Source organism: Neoarius graeffei, chromosome 5, assembly GCF_027579695.1.
Source record: "Neoarius graeffei isolate fNeoGra1 chromosome 5, fNeoGra1.pri, whole genome shotgun sequence".
Classification (NCBI taxonomy): domain Eukaryota; kingdom Metazoa; phylum Chordata; class Actinopteri; order Siluriformes; family Ariidae; genus Neoarius; species Neoarius graeffei.
Genome location: NC_083573.1, coordinates 70,631,195 through 70,651,881, shown reverse-complemented (window position 1 = coordinate 70,651,881; position 20,687 = coordinate 70,631,195). Strand labels below are relative to the sequence as shown.

General features: G+C 40.9%; 1 protein-coding gene across 1 annotated transcript in view; it reads right to left on the bottom strand.

Moving 5' to 3' along the window:
• The window catches only part of si:dkey-22o22.2 (neural-cadherin), a 309,825-nt gene that overhangs the window by 24,800 nt on the left and 264,338 nt on the right, over positions 1–20,687 (bottom strand). Inside the window, exons 23-27 of the mRNA XM_060922323.1 lie at positions 16,587–16,801; positions 15,679–15,806; positions 11,187–11,314; positions 10,829–10,952; positions 1,773–1,953 (exon numbers count right to left, since the gene is read on the bottom strand). Of these exons, the coding sequence (XP_060778306.1) occupies positions 1,773–1,953; positions 10,829–10,952; positions 11,187–11,314; positions 15,679–15,806; positions 16,587–16,801 (776 nt within the window). The remainder of the gene's footprint in view (positions 1–1,772; positions 1,954–10,828; positions 10,953–11,186; positions 11,315–15,678; positions 15,807–16,586; positions 16,802–20,687) is intronic.

Sequence of the window (20,687 nt, the reverse complement as noted above, 5' to 3'; positions counted from 1 at the left end):
TACACCACTGTGCGGCCATCGCTGTCATACCTCTAATAAAAAACAACTGAAAGTGACAAAACCTGATTTGAGTGAGTTTATTCAGTGAAGAAATCGATGAATTGTTTTGATAAATTTGGGTACTTTTGTTTGTGAATGTGTCTATATAATAAAAAGAAAATCACACATTGGCTTGAAGAGATGAAGTTTATCTTCTGGTGTTGAAAAACTTGCATTTTTCTGACAAAATACATCACGGATCGGAGTGACATATTTCCCAATATTTCACTCCGATGACGTCACGCCCAGTGTTTTCCTGCTGACTAGATGAGCGTTGTCAAAATGGCGAACCGGTTTAAAATTAAAATTCTTTTGATTAACCTGCATTTTGTTTTTTGTGGATGTGTCCATATAATATAAAGAACATTACATGGTTGTAGGAAGATATGAAGTTTATCTTTTCATGTTGAAAATATTTCACTTGTTCGCTTTGCTCACTCGAGAATACGTTCACCACTCAACGATAAACTTCATATCTTCGCGGAAGCATGTAATATCCTCTATCTCTGATTTTATATATATATATATATATATATATATATATATATATATATATATATATATATATATATATATATATATATATATATTCTATCCTCACGGGATATGAGTAATCGCATGCTCTGATTGGCTACTTTGGCTACTCTACTACTAGGCTATCAGCTCATATACCGTGAGTTGAGAAAAACAAAATGGTGGAACATGTTGCTGAACCAACCGAGGATGAAATAAAAACTCTCCTCGAAAACAAAACCACAAAAAAAAGCAACAAAATATGGAATAAAAAGTATTTGATGGTAAGAACGTATCTTCTTTTATTTTTCAAGTATTATTATGATAGCATTTTTCACAAATTGCTACTGTCATTTCGCCAGTTTGTTTTCATTCTAAGTGGAAATGATTTTGTCTGACGTTTTGTATACAGTTTTTATTTATCGAATTTGCAAAAAATAAAAATGTTCTGTTTTTCAAAATCCAGTGAATGTGGATAGAATTCCACTATATAATTCCGTTATTCCACTCAATCTCATCATACATGATGTGATGCGCCTCATCGGCTATCAGCTCATATACAACTTGATTTCGTGGAATAACTGGTGTATATAAAACGTTTAGTTCACTATGCTGCTAATTTAGTTATATAATGCTACAACTTCTCAAACCTGAACCTGACAAAAAATCAGCATAAACACGGCACATCCGCATGTCATACATCTTATTACATTTCTTTATTTCTTTTTACACAGGAGCAGCTTCATGTACTGATAAAGTGGAATATGCTCTTCGATTTCATTTTACAACCTTTTTGTGGCCCTGCTGCAGTTACATAATTTCAACAGTATAGTTTGTGACTGAGCAGGACACCGTATACCATAGCAACCCATAATAGTGAAATCACAGCAATGTCCTTGTGAAGAGTATAACGCTCATAGTTACTGTAAGGTGTCGGTATAAAACATATCATTATTATTATTAAATTATAAATCATTAAAATAATATACAATAATTAATTATAATATTAGCTGCTTAAGAAGAATGTCCATTGTTAAAAGTACTATATAAATACAACTGATCTGAATTATAAATATAATACTAAATTTGGACCAGGGAAATCAATGCAATACTCATCTAATTAAAACATTTAAAACTTATAGCATTTGAAAATAAATAGATAAAAAATGTAGGCTTTCAATGCTATGAACTTGTAAATTTGAAAATGCATGCCGACTCACCCTTGTCACACTTGTGTCCGCTGTATCCAGGGTGGCAGTCACAGCTGAAGGAGCCCCACTCCCCAAGGCACTTTCCATGCAGGCCACAGGAGGGCCCTCCCACCGTCACACACACGCCATCAGTCAGACTGCACCCAGGGGCACTGTTCATACTCTCCGCTGCACTGCTCAGGTCATACACCTGACCAAGGAGACACACACACACACACACACACACGAGTCTGAGTCAGCACTATGGGTGACCTCACTGGTACTCTGTATACTGATGTCATGTTCTCCAATCCTGGGACATCAAGGTTTGTTGAATTTTTACCTCTGCCAACTTTGGTGGAGGAGGTTATGTTTTTACCTCCATTTGTTTGTCTGTTCCCAATGTAACATAAAAAACTGGAAACGGATTTTAATGAAATGACCATGGGCCAAGGAACATGTAGTGGTTAGCGCTGTCGCCTCACAGCAAGAAGGTCCGGGTTCGAGCCCCGTGGCTGGCGAGGGCCTTTCTGTGCGGAGTTTGCATGTTCTCTCCATGTCCGCGTGGGTTTCCTCCGGGTGCTCCGGTTTCCCCCAAAGTCCAAAGACATGCAGGTTAGGTTAACTGGTGACTCTAAATTGACCGTAGGTGTGAATGTGAGTGTGAATGGTTGTCTGCGTCTGTGTGTCAGCCCCGTGATGACCTGGCGACTTGTCCAGGGTGTACCCCGCCTTTCGCCCGTAGTCAGCTGGGATAGGCTCCAGCTTGTCTGCGACCCTGCAGAACAGGATAAAGCGGCTAGAGATAATGAGATGAGATGAGATGACCATGGGCCAAGGAACAATTGATTAGATTTTGACGCAAATCTGAATATGCAGCTTAGCGGACGTATACACTCTACCAAGTGCCCTTCGAGTTACCATTATTAATGATTTATCCATCTTTCCATTCATCTCATCTCATTCTCATTATCTCTAGCCGCTTTATCCTGTTCTACAGGGCCGCAGGCAAGCTGGAGCCTATCCCAGCTGACTACGGGCAAAAGGGGGGGTACACCCTGGACAAGTCGCCAGGTCATCACAGGGCTGACACATACAGACAACCATTCACACTCATGCTCAATTTAGAGTCACCAGTTAACCTAACCTGCATGTCTTTGGACTGTGGGGGAAACCGGAGCACCCGGAGGAAACCCACGCGGACAACATGCAAACTCCGCACAGAAAGGCCCTCGCCGGCCACGGGGCTCGAACCCGGACCTTCTTGCTGTGAGGCAACAGTGCTAATCACTACACCACCGTGCTGCCCTCCATCTTTCCATATTTTCCATATTTCTACAAGTAGGCATAAGACACTGACAAGATTTCCTCATCTGAAATATCTCCATCATGGGACATGCCATTACACAACTGTATTATTAAGTGTCAGCTGGCATAGACGGTCAATCTACACAATTACGCATCCAATTTTGGCATAATAGTACAAGATTTCCCTTGAGGTCATCACAAAATGTCACGCTTCACTGCAGCCTTCTACACACTTGACAAAAATGTCAGAAAATAGTCAGTGTGACTCAGATTCATCACGAGGTGGGAAATAAATCCCTCACCCACACGCTGAAAGAGTGTCAGCTCTGTGTTTGTGAAATCTGATGAAAAAGTTGAGGTCAAGTCTGCTACTGTATCCATGAGTAGGGATGAGTGGAGCCAATCAGATACTTGTACATGGCTAAGCATTACTCCTGTTTGATTCTTGCCATCGTTAGATGTGAGACATGTCATGGACTTGGTTTGCAGTTAACTAACTAATTAGCGAACTAATCTGCTTACTCACACAAGAATGAGCTGTTCCATAAGCTACTGTAGCGTTTGTTGAAAGGGAGGAAACTGGCATGAACCCACATCAGCATACAGTGTCTTGCAAAAGTATTCATCCCCCTTTGTGTTTGTCCTGTTTTGTCGCATTACAAGCTGGAATTAAAACTGATCTTTGGAGGGTTAGCACTATTTGATTTACAAAACAGGCCTACCACTGTAAAGGTGAAAATTGCTTTTCTATTGTGACACAAACAATAATTAAGATGAAAAAAAACAACAACAACCCAGAAATCTGGAGTGTGCATAGGTATTCCCCCCCAAGTCAATACTTTGTAGAGCCATCTTTTGCTGCAATTATAGCTGCAAATCTCTTAGAGTATGTCTCTATTAGCTTAGCACATCTAGCCACTGGGATTTTTTTTCCCATTCCTCAAGGCAAAACTGCTCCAACTCCTTCAAGTTAGATGGGTTGTGTTGGTGTACAGCAATCTTCAAGTTATGCCACAGATTCTCAATTGGATTGAGGTCTGGGCTTTGACTAGGCCATTCCAAGACATTTAAATGTTTCCCTTTAAACCACTCCAGTGTAGCTTTAGCAGTATGTTTAGGGTCATTGCCTTGCTGGAATGTGAACCTTCGTCCCAGTCTCAAACCTCTGGCCGATTCAAACAGGTTTTCCTTCAGAATTGCCCTGGATTTAATGCCATCCATCTTTCATTCAGTCCTGACCAGCTTTCCTGTCCCTGCAGATGAAAAATATCCCCACAGCATGATGCTACCACCACCATGCTTCACTGCATGAATGGTGTTCTCAGGGTGTTGGGTTTGTGCCACACATAGCATTTCCCATGATGGCAAAAAAAATCAATTTTAGTCTCATTTGACCAGAGAATCTTCTTCCATGTGTTTGGGGAGTCTGCCACATGCTGCTGGGCAAACTCCTAAGCAATGACTTTTTTTCTGGCCACTCTTCCATAAAGCCCCGCTCTGTGGAGTGTACGGCTTAAAGTGGTCCTATGGACAGATACTCCCATCCCCGCTGTGGATCTTTGCAGCTCCCTCAGCGTTATCGTTGGTGTCTTTGTTGCATCTCTGATTAATGCCGTCCTTGCCTGGTCTGTGAGTTTTGGTGGGTGGCTTTCTCTTATCAGGTTTGTAGTGGTGCCATATTCTTTCCATTTTGCTATAATGGATTTAATGGTGCTCCCTGGGATATTCAAAGTTTGGAATATTTTTTAATAACCCAACCCTGATCTATACTTCTCCACAACTTTGCCTCTGACCTGTTTGGAGGCTCCTTGGTTCTCATGTTGCTTGCTTGTTGCAGAGTCAGGGTCCTTCCAGAACAGGTTGATTTATACAGACATCATGTGACAGATCACGTGACACTTTGCACACAGATGGATCTTAACCAACTAATTATGTGACTTATGAAGTGAATTGGTTGGACCAGATCTTATTTAGGGGTTTTATACGGAAGGGGGTGAATACTTATGCACACCCCAGATTTCTGTTTTTTCATCTTAATTGTTTGTGTCACAATAAAAAAACAATGTGCACCTTTAAAGTGGTAGGCATGTTGTGTAAATCAAATGGTGCTAACCCTCCAAAAATCCATTTTAATTTCAGCTTGTAATGCGACAAAACAGGACAAACACCAAGGGGGATGAATACTTTTGCAAGACACTGTATATCCGACAATCGTTTATATGTTTGCGCTCACAAATTAAGTGTGAAAGGTCAAAAAATTATACACATTAATAGTTTGAATGCCTGCGCCAGCTGACACTAGAAAATAATAACATTTTTCTGACATAGTATATCACAGTGGATATATTTAATATGACAAACTCTCAGTTACACCAGTCTTATACCTGAAACATAATGTTCAGAAAACATTCTGATAACCTACACTTCTTAGCGAACTGTTTTCTGTTTTATGAATGTTGCAGTTCTATGTGTTAGGACTGGGACTGTTTTGGCCTCTAGAGGCCGCTGTTATTTCCTTTTCTTGTCATGTTTGTTTTGGCCTCTAGAGGCCGCCACTGTTTCTGTGTTTTATGTTTGTTGTTTTCCATGTGTCTTGTGCCCCGCCTAGTCCTCATTAGTGTCACCTGTGTCCTATTTTAGTTTGTGTATTTATAACCCTGAGTTCAGTCCTCTTATCACGGAGTCTTTGTGCTGTTCTGTTTAGCTCCAGTTACCTCTGTTCCGTGTTCCTTGCCTTTGTCTTTTTGGTTTTGCACTTTGCTTTTCTTTTTGGACTTTGTATTTACTGTTTTTTGTATCTTCTGAGCGTTGGTATTTTGCCTTTTCTTTTCTAGTTTTTTGGCTTTTGTATTTGACTTTGACCTTTTGGATATTTTATTTTTCCCTTCATCTTCTGAGCGTTTTTTGGATTATATTTTTTTTGGACTGTAAATATTGTAAATAAACTTTTTGATACTTTTCTACTTCCGCCTCACGCCTCTGCACTTGAGTCATCCCCCTGGTGGCCTAGTGGGGGTTTGCTGGATTCACACCAGCGAACCAGGTTCGAATCCCAGCAAAACCCTAACACTATGAGCTTTTGTTTCCAAGAAAGTTAACTGATGTTTTCTGGATGCTCAGAGAACATTTTTTAAACACTGATTGAACACACTCTTGCAATGTTTCTACAACACGAACATTTCTATTAAGTTAGTTCTGGTCTAACTGGGAATTAGTATAATAATTAGCATAATATTGTGAAGCAAACATTTATTACAGTAGATGTTTTAATAGATTACAGGAACGTTTTTTAGAACAATACAAGTTAATTTTCTCAGAACCTTAGAAGAAGAAAAAATTTATCACATGCAGTATTTCTCCCAGTTTAATCCACTATCTAGTTCCTCGCTGAAACATGGCATGTGAATGTGCACTTCTCTGGAGTCATGTAAAGCCAGTCACCTTAAATATTTGAGAGTGCTGCTTATGCAACATTATTAGGCAGCTTAAGATAATTGGAGGAGACACTCACAAGCAAACAGACGCCCCTGGTAGCCTAGTGTCAATCTTTATTACTTTTTTTTCCGCTTTCATTACCATATTGCTGTTAAAAACAGAACAACCTTCACATCTGAACATGCATAAGCTTCAGTTAATAAATATTTATCCTGCATAGCTGAGTCAGCGTGTGGAGAAACACCAGGCTGTCCAATACCAGCTTATGTGTGCCCTTGTTGTTAGATTTGATAGAAAATGACTCCTCTATATGAGCGTGTGTGTGAAGTCTATTAACTGAAGAGGAGGTCAATGCCCCCTGACCCTTGGCATGTAGTGCTGGACGTTTGCTGTCTAATAGCTTCTATGTAAAGATACAAAAGGTACCAAAATATACACAGATAATCATAGCATTTCCTGCTGCTATAATAATAATAATAATAATAATAAAAATAATACACAGGAGTCACCTGAAAACTACACTTTCTACTTTTCCAGCTAAAACAGTGGCCAGAACTAAGGTGAATAAAATCTGTCAAGTGGAAAAGCCAACTCACTGAATGAAAGGAGTACTCAATTTATCATTATTATGATATAATAAGCCATAATTATGACATAGTGTCTCAATTATAATCCATCCATTATCTCTAGCCGCTTTATCCTGTTCTACAGGGTCGCAGGCAAGCTGGAGCCTATCCCAGCTGACTACAGGTGAAAGGCGGGGTACACCCTGGACAAGTCGCCAGGTCATCACAGGGCCGACACATAGACACAGACAACCATTCACACTCACATTCACACCTACGGTCAATTTAGAGTCACCAGTTAACCTAACCTGCATGTCTTTGGACTGTGGGGGAAACCGGAGCACCCGGAGGAAACCCACGCGGAGAACATGCAAACTCCGCACAGAAAGGCCCTCGCCGGCCACGGGGCTCGAACCCGAACCTTCTTGCTGTGAGGCGACAGTGCTAACCACTACACCACCGTGCCACCTGATACTGGTTCTGTCCTGGATTAAATTTAAAATCTTGACTGTCACTTGATCTACCAGAGGAAACTGCTGACCCCCTACACCCCCTATCACTCACTAAGGTCTTCTAGCAACAATCTACTTGCTGTCCCACGCACCAGACTTTCCACCATGCACTCTCAGAAAATAAGGTATATTATTGGACCTTTAGGGGTACAATGGCTTGTCACTGGGACAGTACACTCTAAGGTACTTATTTGTACCCTTTATATACTGCTTGGGAACATATATGTACCTTTTTGGCCCTAAAAAGGTACACATAGTTACCTTGAGGGGCTACAATAGTGTAGACCGTACCTTTGGGGACAGAAATGGACTCCTACTGTACCCCTATTTCTGACAGTGTGGGGAGCAGGTCCTTCAGTGCTATTGCCCCACAAACTCTGGAATTCTCTTCCTCAGTCTCTACATGACTGCGCCTCTTTCTCTACTTTCAAATCTCAATTGAAGACTTCTCTTCCATGAACATTTCCTCTCTTACTGCTTAGCCCCACCTCCACCCACCCCATCCCTTCTGTAAAGCGCCCTTGGGATTGTGAAAGGTGCTATATAAATTATTATTATTATTATTATTATTATTATTATTATTATTATTATTATTATTATTATGCCAGCTCTGTTTGGGTGAACTCTGACCTGTGACTTCCTAAGCCACAACACTGTACGCCTATAGAACAGAAGTGGAATGGTCTTTTTGTTCAATAAAAAAAAAAAAAAGAGAAGCTGCTTATTATTACGTAATGGTTACAAAAGACCTTTGTCTCATTTTTTCTAATTGTTGCTGGAAGCTAGCCTAGTAAACTAGACCCACCCGCCTAGCGGCCAAAAATATTTTTGCCTAGCGAGTGGGTCTAGCCTCGCACCATATAAACAAAAACACCCCGGGCATCAAATCGTGCCCGCCAATCACAACGCAAGGTTTTTGTTTGGATTCTTTGGGCGGGCTTTTGCAGGAGTGACGACAAAGCTGCGCGATGCTGGAGAAAGCACAGCAGGAAAGATGGCTACGGCTAGTGAACAGCGCGCGTTTGACTCCGCTTTGGAATCAGTTTTAGAAGAATTAGACTTGGAGTTTTCGTTGAAACATGAGCAGGAAGAGGCTCTCCGCTCATTCCTTTTCAAGAAGGACGTTTTCGCTGTTTTGCCGACCGGCTATGGCAAAAGTCTGATCTACCAGCTGGCTCCGCTCGTAGCCAAAAGGATGGGGCTAGTTTGTGCAGTACGAAGAATTAATAAACAGCTTTGAAACATTACTTTTTGATTGTTTCTTATTTTCCCATTATTTTAAATTTAAGGGAAATTATTTCACCAAACACCACTAAATAAAAACTCTCAAAAACAGTTTAAAGGTCCCATGGCATGAAATTTTCACTTTCTGAGGTTTTTTAACGTTAAAATGAGTTCCTCTGACCTTCTTAAGTCACCCCAGTGGCTAGAAATGTCATAATGTGTAAACCAAACTATGCCCACCCTTTGTCAACATTTGAGAATGGCGCGTCAAAATGGCGCGTTGATAGGCTCGTCCCTTTACTATATCAGCAAGGGAGATGATCCCCACGCCCCCCCCTCTGGATTCCCACCCACTGTATGGATTGCCCGCCCAGCTCAAAAGTTGCCACCATAGATACGTCACTTCAATTTTGTAGTGAGGAGACCATAGAGGACACAACAACATGGCACCACCTAAGCGAGCGAAACATGGAAATTGCGCTGTACATGGATGTGACAACACAGAAAAGAGTCTGTTTTTACTGCTGACGGGAGAGCCCCTGAAGACGCAGTGGCTTAATTTTATTTACTCCAATAATACGCCGTCAAGTCTACCTAAGATGGTGTATGTTTGTCGGAAGCATTTTCCTGAGGAATGTTTCCACAACTTGGGACAGTACAGGGCAGGTTTTGCACATCAACTGTCACTGAAGCCTGGGTCCGTACCAAGCATCCCTGCCGCATCAGCAACAAACACCGAACAAGTAAGTGTATAACTGTTAAGTCGTTTTGCCGTGTTTTAAAATCGGTGTGTTAGCCTTGCAATGGCTACATTAGCTGTGCAGCTAACCGCTTCCTGCAGTTAGCCAGGTACTCTGCGCTACAAAACCAAAAAGCATGCAGCATGCTCTGTTAAACTGAGTTTAGTCTGGAAATTGACTGTAACTTATGAGCTTATGTTTGACTATTGCTCTGCAATGCATGTCTTCTGTTGGATAAGCGATATGTTGCTGTAGTTGCCGCTTCTATCCTCTTTGGTTATGGAGTGCGTGTTCAAGCCTAGGGTATTATACGTTCGTAAACTACCACTCCGAACACTCTCACTCTCTGTTCTCTGTGTCATGTTGAGTTTACGAAAGGAGTCCGAGGGAGAACGGGGTTTTGTCTTAGCAGCGTGGCTACAGGCACTGATAGCAGCGAGTATGTGTGTGCACGCAAACACTATACTACTATACTATACTACTAGTGTTGTACACACATTTTCCCACTCCCTTATTTAGACTTGTGAAGTCGGACTCCGGGTCAAAAGCGAAAACTTGGACTGTTGCTTGACCTGCCATTGCTACTGTTCACACACAGGTAGCATGCCCGCAGCTTGGTCAAGCCCCTCCCCCCATGGCCCGCCCCCACCCTCTACCCTTCCCCGCCTCCATGCTTCTCATTAGCAAAACGACGCACTGGGAAAAGGGCTGAAATGGGGCTTTCTCCCAGGAGGCTATATCTACGTGCCGAGGGTTCATTTCGAGAAAGGCTGCGGATATAACATCCGGAAACCTCCACGAGCCCGTTTAAAGCATCAACAAACCACCATGCCATGGGTCCTTTAAGCAAACCCTTGAAAACACTTGGAAAAAAAATGAGTGTATGTGGTACAGACTCCAAACTTGTGGTCATTATCATCAAACTTCTTAATATCTAGAACCTGTTTATTAATTAATACGCATTTTGAAAAATTATTTCAAGGTCTCCCCCACTGCTTTCTGTCACTCTGACTACGTCACAGTCACTGTTGCGCTGATTGGTCAGAGCGTTGGCCTATACGCACAGAGACAGTTTGAAAGACAGCGGTTTGTTCCTCCTACCCCCCTCGGAAATGTCTACGGATCGAGGCCAGACTAAATAGTCACATTTAGTCTGGCTTGCCAGGCTAGCTGGAAGCAACAATTTGAAGCTAAATTGTTTGAATTTTTTCTCCATGCTTGCTAGGATCTTCTTGTTAGCAATGTTAATAGCTCTGAAGGAGAGATACTACATGGTCTGAAAACATGAATAGTCTCCACACCTGAGTGTCCACCACCAGGTTTCTGATGCAGCCCACAAACCCTTTATAGTGCGCGTGTGTGTGACGCAGTGGATACGTGTCCTTCACTCCTCCTAGCTGTAAAGGCTGATTCACATTCAGGAATCTACAGAGAGAATAATACAGTAATACAGCTGACATCTCTCAGACAGCAATAAAATACACACTAGTGACAATCACATATACACTAATTGTCCTCTAGTTATATGAAACACGCATAACATTTCTTCTAAATGGAAATATGAAGCTTATTAGGACAAATAGAACATATGAAAGGCATATTTACTTAGTGTCCACTCTGTGATTGGAAAAAGAATAAGACGAAAACCCTTTATTTTACCTCTCGGAGCCTGGAGTGTGTGCAGACACCTTACATGCTGACTGGTCTGTCTCAAACATGTCCACTCCCAAACCCTCCACCTCATTCACCATGGCTCCAGAGCAACGATCCACAATCAAGTGCACTTCCTGTAAATTATAGTTACACACTCAGTAAATATAGAGTGCACACTTAAATGTATTTACACTCACTGAATATAAAGTGTAACAGAAGCTTCAACGATTAAAGTGTATTCAGTTTGTGAGTAGTGCAAAGATATGATAATCATCATCTCATCATAGCCTGCTGGAAAATCCAGCTTGGTCTGACCAGCTCCTAAAACTTTGGACAAAAATATTTGAATATGAATTTTGGGTATTTCAATTATATACACATTATATTACAGGCATTTAGCAGATGCTCTTATCCACAGCAACATACAACATACCCAGAGCAGCCTGGGGAGCGGTTGGGGGTTAGGTGCCTTGCTCAAGGGCACTTCAGCCATTCCTGCTAGTCCAGGGAATCGAATCGGTGACCTTTTGTTCCCAAAGCTGCTTAGATTCCCAGGAAAAAGTAGACTCTTGGCTCTTTCAGAGTGGCCAAACATATAAAAATGTTTTGATGTTCTACTCATATATCTAGTTTTCTACAGTGACGTTAAACACTCAGTGCTTAGTATATACCCAGCATAATATTCTAGCTAGTTAAGCTATGCTAACATTAGCTTGCTGGCAATCAGTAGCAGCTAATAGCCAAAGTTAGCTGCTTAATAAGAAGTTTGCTAATTCCATAGCATATAAAAACTTGATGCACTTGCATCATTTGATTACTGTTCATATCTTCTGTTTTGATTTCGCTTACCTCTACATCACTGCAAATCACATGAACTGGAGTGCCAGGCGAGGCTGTGATTTGCCATATGCTGAATTCAGCCACTGTGAAAGACAAGGATGGGTGGATCGATAGCAAAGTATCGATACATCCAACGCTGATGGTTCAATTTTGAGAATCGATCTTTATATTTAAAAAAATTGATAACAGGTACTGTCTTTAAGTAGTGATTTTATTAACTTCATTTTATTCATTTATTTTTTTAAATAGTTGCTTAAGATAGGAACTACAACCCCAATTCCAAAAAAGTTGGGACGCTGTGTAAACTGTAAATAAAAACAGAATGCGATAATTTGCAAAATCATGGAAACCCTATATTTCATTGAAAATAGTACAAAGACAACATATCAAATGTTGAAACTGAGAAATTTTATTGTTTTTAAAAAATATATATGCTCCTTTTGAATTTGATGTCAGCAACACATTTCAAAAAAGTTAGGACAGGGGCATGTTTACCATTGTGTTGCATCACCTCTACTTTTAACAACACTGTAAACATTTGGAAATTGAGGAGACCAGTTGCTGTAGTTTTGAAAGAGAAATGTTCTCCCATTCTTGCCTGATACACAGTTTCAGTTGCTCAGCAGTTCAGGGTCTCCTCTGTCATATTTTGCACTTCATAATGCACCAAATGTTTTAAATGGGAGACAGGTTTGGACTGCAGGCAGGCCAGTTTAGCACCCGGACTCTTTTACTTCGGAGCCATGCAGTTTTAATACATGCAGAAGGTGGTTTGGCATTGTCTTGCTGAAAGAAGGAAGGCCTTCTCTGAAAAAGGTTTTGTCTGGATGGCAGCATATTGCTCTGAAACGTGTATATATCATTCGGCATTAATGATGCCTTCCCAGATGTACAAGCTACCCATGTCATGTGCACTAATGCACCCTGATACCATCACAGATGCTTTTGAACTGTGCACTGATAACAAGCCGGATGATCCTGCTGCTCTTTAGCCTGGAGGACGTGGTGTCCATGATTTCTAAAAAGAATTTCTGCTTTTGATTCGTCAGACCTCGGGACAATTTTCCACTTCGCCTCAGTCCATCGTAAAAGAGCTCGGGCCCAGAGAAGGCGGCGGTGTTTCTGGATATTGTTTATATTTGGTTTTAACTTGCATTTGTGGATGCAGTAATGAACTGTTTTCACAGACGATGGTTTTCTGAAGTGTTCCTGAGCCCGTACAGTGATTTACACTACAGAATCGTATCTGTTTTTAATGCAGTGTCTCCTGAGGGCCTGAAGATCACAGGCATCCAATGTCAGTTTTCAGCCTTGTCTCTTGCATACAGGGATTTCTCCAGATTCTCAGAATCTTTTAATGATATTATGTAGCATAGATGATGTGATGCACAAATTCTTTGCAATTTTACATTGAGGAACATTATTCTTAAATTGCTGTACTATTTGCCCACACAGTCTTTCACAGAGCGGTGAACCCCTCCCCATCTTTACTTCTGAGAGACTCCGCCTCTCTGGGATGCTCTTTTTATACCCAGTCATGTTACTGACCGGTTGCCAATTAACCAAATTAGTTTTTTTAGCATTACACAACTTTTTCAGTCTTTTGTTGCCCCTGTCACTACTTTGCTGAAACGTGTTGCTGACATCAAATTCAAAATAAGCATATATATTTCAAAAAACAATAACATTTCTTGGTTTCAACATTTGATATGTTGTCTTTGTACTATTTTCAATGAAATATAGGGTTTCCATGATTTGCAAATCTTTACATTCTGTTTTTATTTATGTTTTACACAGCATCCCAACTTTTTTGGAATTGGGGTTGTACTTTTCCTTCCACTTTCTCACTATAGCTTACAGAAAGGCAGTAATAAAGCACACAGAGAAACACATTCTGCCAGTTAGTCAGTCGCACAATGGCAGAAAGTAAACAAAGCGTTGTCAATGATCATTCTTGAACCTGTTTTTTTTTTAATAATAGCTATTATTAAAAATTCAAACAAAATAGAGAAATCTGATCTTTTATAGTTTTTCATATTACTGCCAAAGCTTTCATGTACAACGTTTGCGTTGAACAATTTTGACTATAGAAATCACAAAGACTTCCTGTTTCTGTAACACAAGAAGACTTTTTAAGGTCTCAGGATCAGGATACTAGCCTTAGTATGACTTGGTATTGGATCGAAAAGAAAAATCAGTGTTGTCCATCCCTACTGAAAGAGTCTACTTTTCCCTGGGAATCCCAGATCCTGCTAGCCTAGTAAACTAGACCCACCCGCCTAGCGGCCAAAAATATTTTTTGCCTGCGAGTGGGTCTAGCCTCGCTCCATATCAACAAAACATCCCGGGCATCAAATCGTGCCCGCCAATCACAACGCAAGGTTTTTGTTTGGATTCTTTGGGCGGGCTTTTGCAGGAGTGACGACAAAGCTGCGTGACGCTGGAGAAAACACAACAGGAAAGATGGCTACAGCTAGTGAACAACGCGCGTTTGACTCCGCTTTGGAATCAGTTTTAGAAGAATTAGACTTGGAGTTTTCGTTGAAACATGAGCAGGAAGAGGCTCTCCGCTCATTCCTTTTCAAGAAGGACGTTTTCGCTGTTTTGCCGACCGGCTATGGCAAAAGTCTGATCTACCAGCTGGCTCCGCTCGTAGCCAAAAGGATGGGGCTAGTTTGTGCAGTACGAAGAATTAATAAACAGCTTTGAAACATTACTTTTTGATTGTTTCTTATTTTCCCGTTATTTTAAATTTAAGGGAAATTATTTCACCAAACACCACTAAATAAAAACTCTCAAAAACTGTCTAAGCAAACTCTTGAAAAACACTTGAAAAAATAAGAGTGTATGTTAAGTATGTGGTACAGACTCCAAACTTGTGGTCATTATCTCCAAACTTCTTAATATCTAGAACCTGTTTATTAATTAATACGCATTTTGAAAAATTATTTATTTCAAGGTCTCCCCCACTGCTTTCTGTCGCTCTGACTACGTCACAGTCACTGTTGCGCTGATTGGTCAGAGCGTTGGCCTATACGCACAGAGACAGTTTGAAAGACAGCGGGTTGTTCCACCCCCACCCTTCAAAAATGTCTACGAGCGAGGCCAGACTAAATATTCACATTTAGTCTGGCTTGCCAGGCTAAGATCCTGCACTTTTGGCCTCATTTACATAAAATCTGTATTTCTGAGATTTAAATTTTCTGAGCTATGCATTTGTTTATGTTTTTAAAGGCAAATCTTACCCACCAAGTTCAAAAATGTTAATTTATTAAATACACCATACAGAGATATACCAGTGATGAATTTCATTGAGTACCTAATTTAAAAATATAGAACAAAATTCATATTTGAATACTTTTGGTCGGTTTCCCGGCTCCATAGTAGACCATCTTTGCCAGCTAGTAAGATATTTTTATTATTACTTGAGGAAATTGATCAAACTATCTGACTTTCTAACTGCCTTACTGTTGTGCCATTTCCTTAAAACACTGTGTGTATGATGTTCCACTGTAATTTAGCTGATAGCTGGTCAGACTAAAGTGGCTTTTTCAGCACAGCTGCCAAATTTGGTTGAGTTCAGACTTTGAGACTTTGGTCTAGCGTAGAATCTATTCTCTGTACTTTCGGAGGAAACTGTCCCTAATACTGCTCCTACCTTTCCATCACTGATGATGTCGAGATGATGCCAGCGGCGGTCAGACAAAGAGGCGTGTGCAGGAAGCTGCAGTGTGACAGTGCCTGAGCCGTGATTAATACTCAACACTGGGACACCTTTCTTCAGCTCTAGAAAGAGACGGAGATGACATCATGTCGGAGAGAAGGACGGAGACCTGATGATGATATGCCACGTTGGCTTCTCGGATTCATGAGCTCCCAAACTTTTACTAAATGAGTCAATCTATCACTTCTAAGTGTGTTAACGTCCTGACCATGCCTCTCTACTGTCAACTCCTAATGCATTCTCTTATATGCTTCAACAGTGATGCTATTTCTCATTTTCCCCAGACTAATTCATCACACACTGACAGCGCATCGAGTCCTGTAGCGTTTAGGTTTGAGCCAGACCCCTGGTGGCAAAAAAAATGCTTCAGTGCAATCAATTTGTGGTCAAGTTCGATTTTTTTCCCCTTCAATCAGGACAGCGCAAGGCCAAGTCGATAATGAAGTGCCTACAGGCAGGACATAGCATACTGACGATCTAAGCTTTTTTAAGGTCTGTTCAGGTTATCCTCTTCAGCCATAAGAGGTCATGACATAACAGGTAGGACAGCATGTCTGCAGAGTTTGACCTTTATTAGGGGGCCTTACCCTCACAGTGCTGAACACAGACATTTCTATTGAGATCAATTCATCACTAATTGTTCATCATTCATCATCGTCATCTATCGACTCTATTTCCCACAGCTAATTGTTAAGGAAAATTAATTTCTTGTATGGCCAATGTAGAAATCCTCCATCATGATGGTATTGATCGCTTTGTTGTGTTTTTCATTATTAAGATGACAGCTTGCTGGTTGTTTTTTATGGCTAAATACAAAGTGTTTTGGCATTTGGGTGACGTACCAAGTGCAATGAAGTCCCCCCTGTCTCCGGACTGGAGGACACCGAGGGGGCCGTTGTACAGCAGCAGGCCGTCGGTCGACTCTGTGATGAACTCCAGAGAGATGTGGCTCTTGAAGCAAGGCTTTATGGGAGGGAACCAGGCATAGCCATCTCCTAGAAATGTGTGCTTAGTCTGCTGGCACTCTGGGCCGTCAAACAAGGGTGGACACTGACACCTAGGAGAGGTATACAGTGGATATAAAAAGTGTACACACCCCGTTAAAATGATAGGTTTTTCTGATATAAAAAAATGAGACCACGATAAATAATTTCAGAACTTTTCCCACCTTTAATGTGACCTATAACCTGTACAATTCAACTGAAAAACAAACAAATCTGTTAGGGGGGAAAATAAAAAATAAAAAACGTACAATAAGCTGGTTGCATAAGTGTGCACACCCTTAAACTAATACTTTGTTGAAGCACCTTTTGATTTAATTACAGCATTCAGTCGTTTTGGGTTCACACCTGCCATCAATTAAAATGACTCTGATTAACCCCAAATAAAGTCCAGACATTTACTCCATTGCATCCTCCAGCAAAAGCCAGGGTTCGCAGAGAGCTTACAAAGCATCAAAGATATCTCACTGTTGAAAGGTATCAGCCAGGAGAAGGGGACAAAAACATTTCCACAGCATTAGATATACCATGGAGCACAGCGAAGACACTCATCAAGAAGTGGAGAAGATATGGGACAACAGTGACATTACCAAGAACTGGACGTCCCTACAAAATTGATGAAAAGACAAGATGAAAACTGGTCAGGGAGGCTGCCGAGAGGCCTACAGCAACACTGAAGGAGCTGCAGGAATTTCTGGCAAGTACTGGTTGTGTACTACACGTGACAACAATCTCCTGTATTCTCCATATGTCTGGACTATGGGGCAGGGTCAAAGAAAAACATCCAGGCCCGGCTAAATTTTGCAAAAAAAATACATCAACTCTCCTAAAAGCATGTGGGAAAATGTGTTATGGTCTGCTGAAACCAAGGTTGAACTTTTTGGCCACAATTCCAAAAGGTATGTTTGGCGCAAAAACAACACTGTGCATCACCAAAAGAACACCATACCCACGGTGAAGCATGGTGGTGGCAGCATCATGTTTTGGGGTTGTTTTTCTTCAGCTGGAACAGGGGCTTTAGTCAAGGTGGAGGGAATTATTAACAGTTCCAAATACCAGTCAGTTTTGGCACAAAACCTTCATGTGTCTGCTAGAAAGATGAAGATGAAGAGGAATTTCATCTTTCACCCTGACAATGACCCCAAAATGTTTTGGAATGGCCCAGCCAGAGCCCAGACCTAAATCCAATTGAAAATCTGCGGGGTGACTTGAAGAGGGCTATGCACAAGAGATGCCCTCACAATCTAACAGATTTGGAGCGCTTTTGCAAGGAGGAGTGGACAAATATTGCCAAGTCTAGATGTGGCAGGCTGATAGACTCCGACCCAAAAAGACTGAGTGCTGTAATTAAATCAAAAGGTGCTTCAACAAAGTATTAGTTTAAGGGTGTGCACACTTATGCAACCAGCTTATTGTACATTTTTATTTTTTATGTTTTTCCCCCTAACAGATTTGTTTGTTTTTCAATTGAATTGTACAGGTTATAGGTCACATTAAGGGTGGGAAAAGTTTTGAAATTATTTATCGTGGTCTCATTTTTTGACATCAGAAAAAACAATCATTTTAACGGGGTGTGTACACTTTTTATATCCACTGTAAATTGCCAAAATGGTAGAAAACGTAACATTTGCATAGAATGTGAGACATTTTCACAATATACTTTATAAATCATGATACTTAGCGTGGCTAAGGTTTGTTTTGCTCATAATGCCAACGTGCCCTAGAAAAGCCTTATCAAATGTTAACGCATCATCATAGGAATATTTAACAAGAAGAACCAAGCAAAACTGAGTGATTAATTAACCCTATGAACCCTGGGCTCTTTCACACCCTGCACTTTTAAGCTCTTATCTTGGTCATTATAAGGGATAGCCATACATGCTGTATCTTGTTTTTTTTCAGTCTAGAGAAGCAACTAATATCATCAGAAAGGATAAGTTCTGCTGTTTATTTTGATATATGGTATTTTGTTAAGCGATACAAACTTCATGACGTAGCTTGAACTGAGAAACAGGAGCGTGAAAAAATTAGTAAAGATATTACTTTACAGAAGTTTGATCTGTACTCATAATGTGATTACTTCAGTATGTACAACCACTGTATAAATGTGATTAGCATCATTACAAAGCTCCAGTTCTGGTCTTTCTTGTGATATGTGATCCATGTCTGTGCAAGTTCATGAGTAACTCAAAGAAGAGTTATGGATGGCGAGGTGGACGCAGAGCTGTATACAGACTGTAAATATGATTAAATTCGATGTAAATTAAAAATTTTCTCACAAACAATTTATTGTATATACAATCAATTAGCTGCTGTCGCCTCACAGCAAGAAGGTCCGGGTTCGAGCCCCGTGGCCGGCGAGGGCCTTTCTGTGCGGAGTTTGCATGTTCTCCCCGTGTCCGCGTGGGTTTCCTCCGGGTGCTCCGGTTTCCCCCACAGTCCAAAGACATGCAGGTTAGGTTAACTGGTGACTCTAAATTGAGCGTAGGTGTGAATGTGAGTGTGAATGGTTGTCTGTGTCTATGTGTCAGCCCTGTGATGACCTGGCGACTTGTCCAGGGTGTACCCCGCCTTTCGCCCGTAGTCAGCTGGGATAGGCTCCAGCTTGCCTGTGACCCTGTAGAAGGATAAAGCGGCTAGAGATAATGAGATGAGATGAGATGAGACAATCAATTAGCATCCTTGGAAAGGTCAATTTGTGCCATTTCATGTCCTATGCATGGCACCTTGCTGCGATGAATACTTCGTGAACAATTTGCTCGATAAGAAGGGATGCGAATTTGGATGCAATTTGTGTTCGTCGGGTTCGAAGGGTTAAACACATTTAAACGTCCAATCAGCGTTTATAAAAGTATTTTGTGATTTATTCTATCCACATTCACTGGATATGAGCAATCGGGCGCTCTGATTGGCTACTCTGCTACTAGGATATCAGCTCATATACTGTGAGTAGAGAAAAACAAAATGGTGGCGCGTGCTGCTGAACCAACTGAGGACGAAATTAAGGGTGTTTTCACACTTGGTCCCTTTCAGCCATCTAACCGAACTCAGATCGATGACTCAGCATTTTTTGCGCATATGTGAACACTCCAACCATACCCAGACCCCTTTAAAGCAAACCGAACTGAGACCACCTCAGGAGGTGGTCTCAGTATGGTTCGCTAAGGGTGTTTTCACACCTGGTCCCCTTTAAAGGAACCAGACTCAGTCCTCTTTAAGTGGACCAAAAAGTGGACCAACAGAAAAAGAACTCAGTTCTTTTTGTGTTCACACTGTGAATTTATTACAAAGAGGACTGGGTTCTCTTTCTGGTCCAGTTAAGCTTTGATGGGGCCTCAGTCCTCTTTCTGTTCACACCAGGTCCTCTAGAGCCCTCAGACCCCCAGTGCATGGAATTCTGGGTAATTTTCTCTTGAATCAAAATGTCTGCTGCCATGCTTGCCCTGCTGTATTCTTTGATCAAAATAGTGTGGATTAAGGAAAATAAAATTTTATATATATATATATATATATATATATATATATATATATATATATATAAAAATAAATAAATATATAAATACATATATCATATTAATTTTATTTATTTATTTATATATATTATATATTTATAATATAGTTATATTATTGTGGCCAACTCATCAGTCAGTAAGTTCAGAGAACTGTAAAGCGGCTGTGGTAAGTTCCAAAAGGAAGTTGAGTTTCCCTGCTACAGTCACGTGACCAACTACGGCAAACGAAGAAGGTTAAACTCCAGTGAAAAAGGCGAAGTGAACCCGGTGCACTTTTTGTTCACAATGCGCAGATTAGGCGAACCGTACCGTTGATTTTTAGCGAACCGTACTGAGACCACCTCCTGAGATGGTCTCAGTTCGGTTCGCTTTAAAGGGGTCTGGGTACGGTTGGAGTGTTCACATATGCGAAAAAATGCTGAGTCATCGA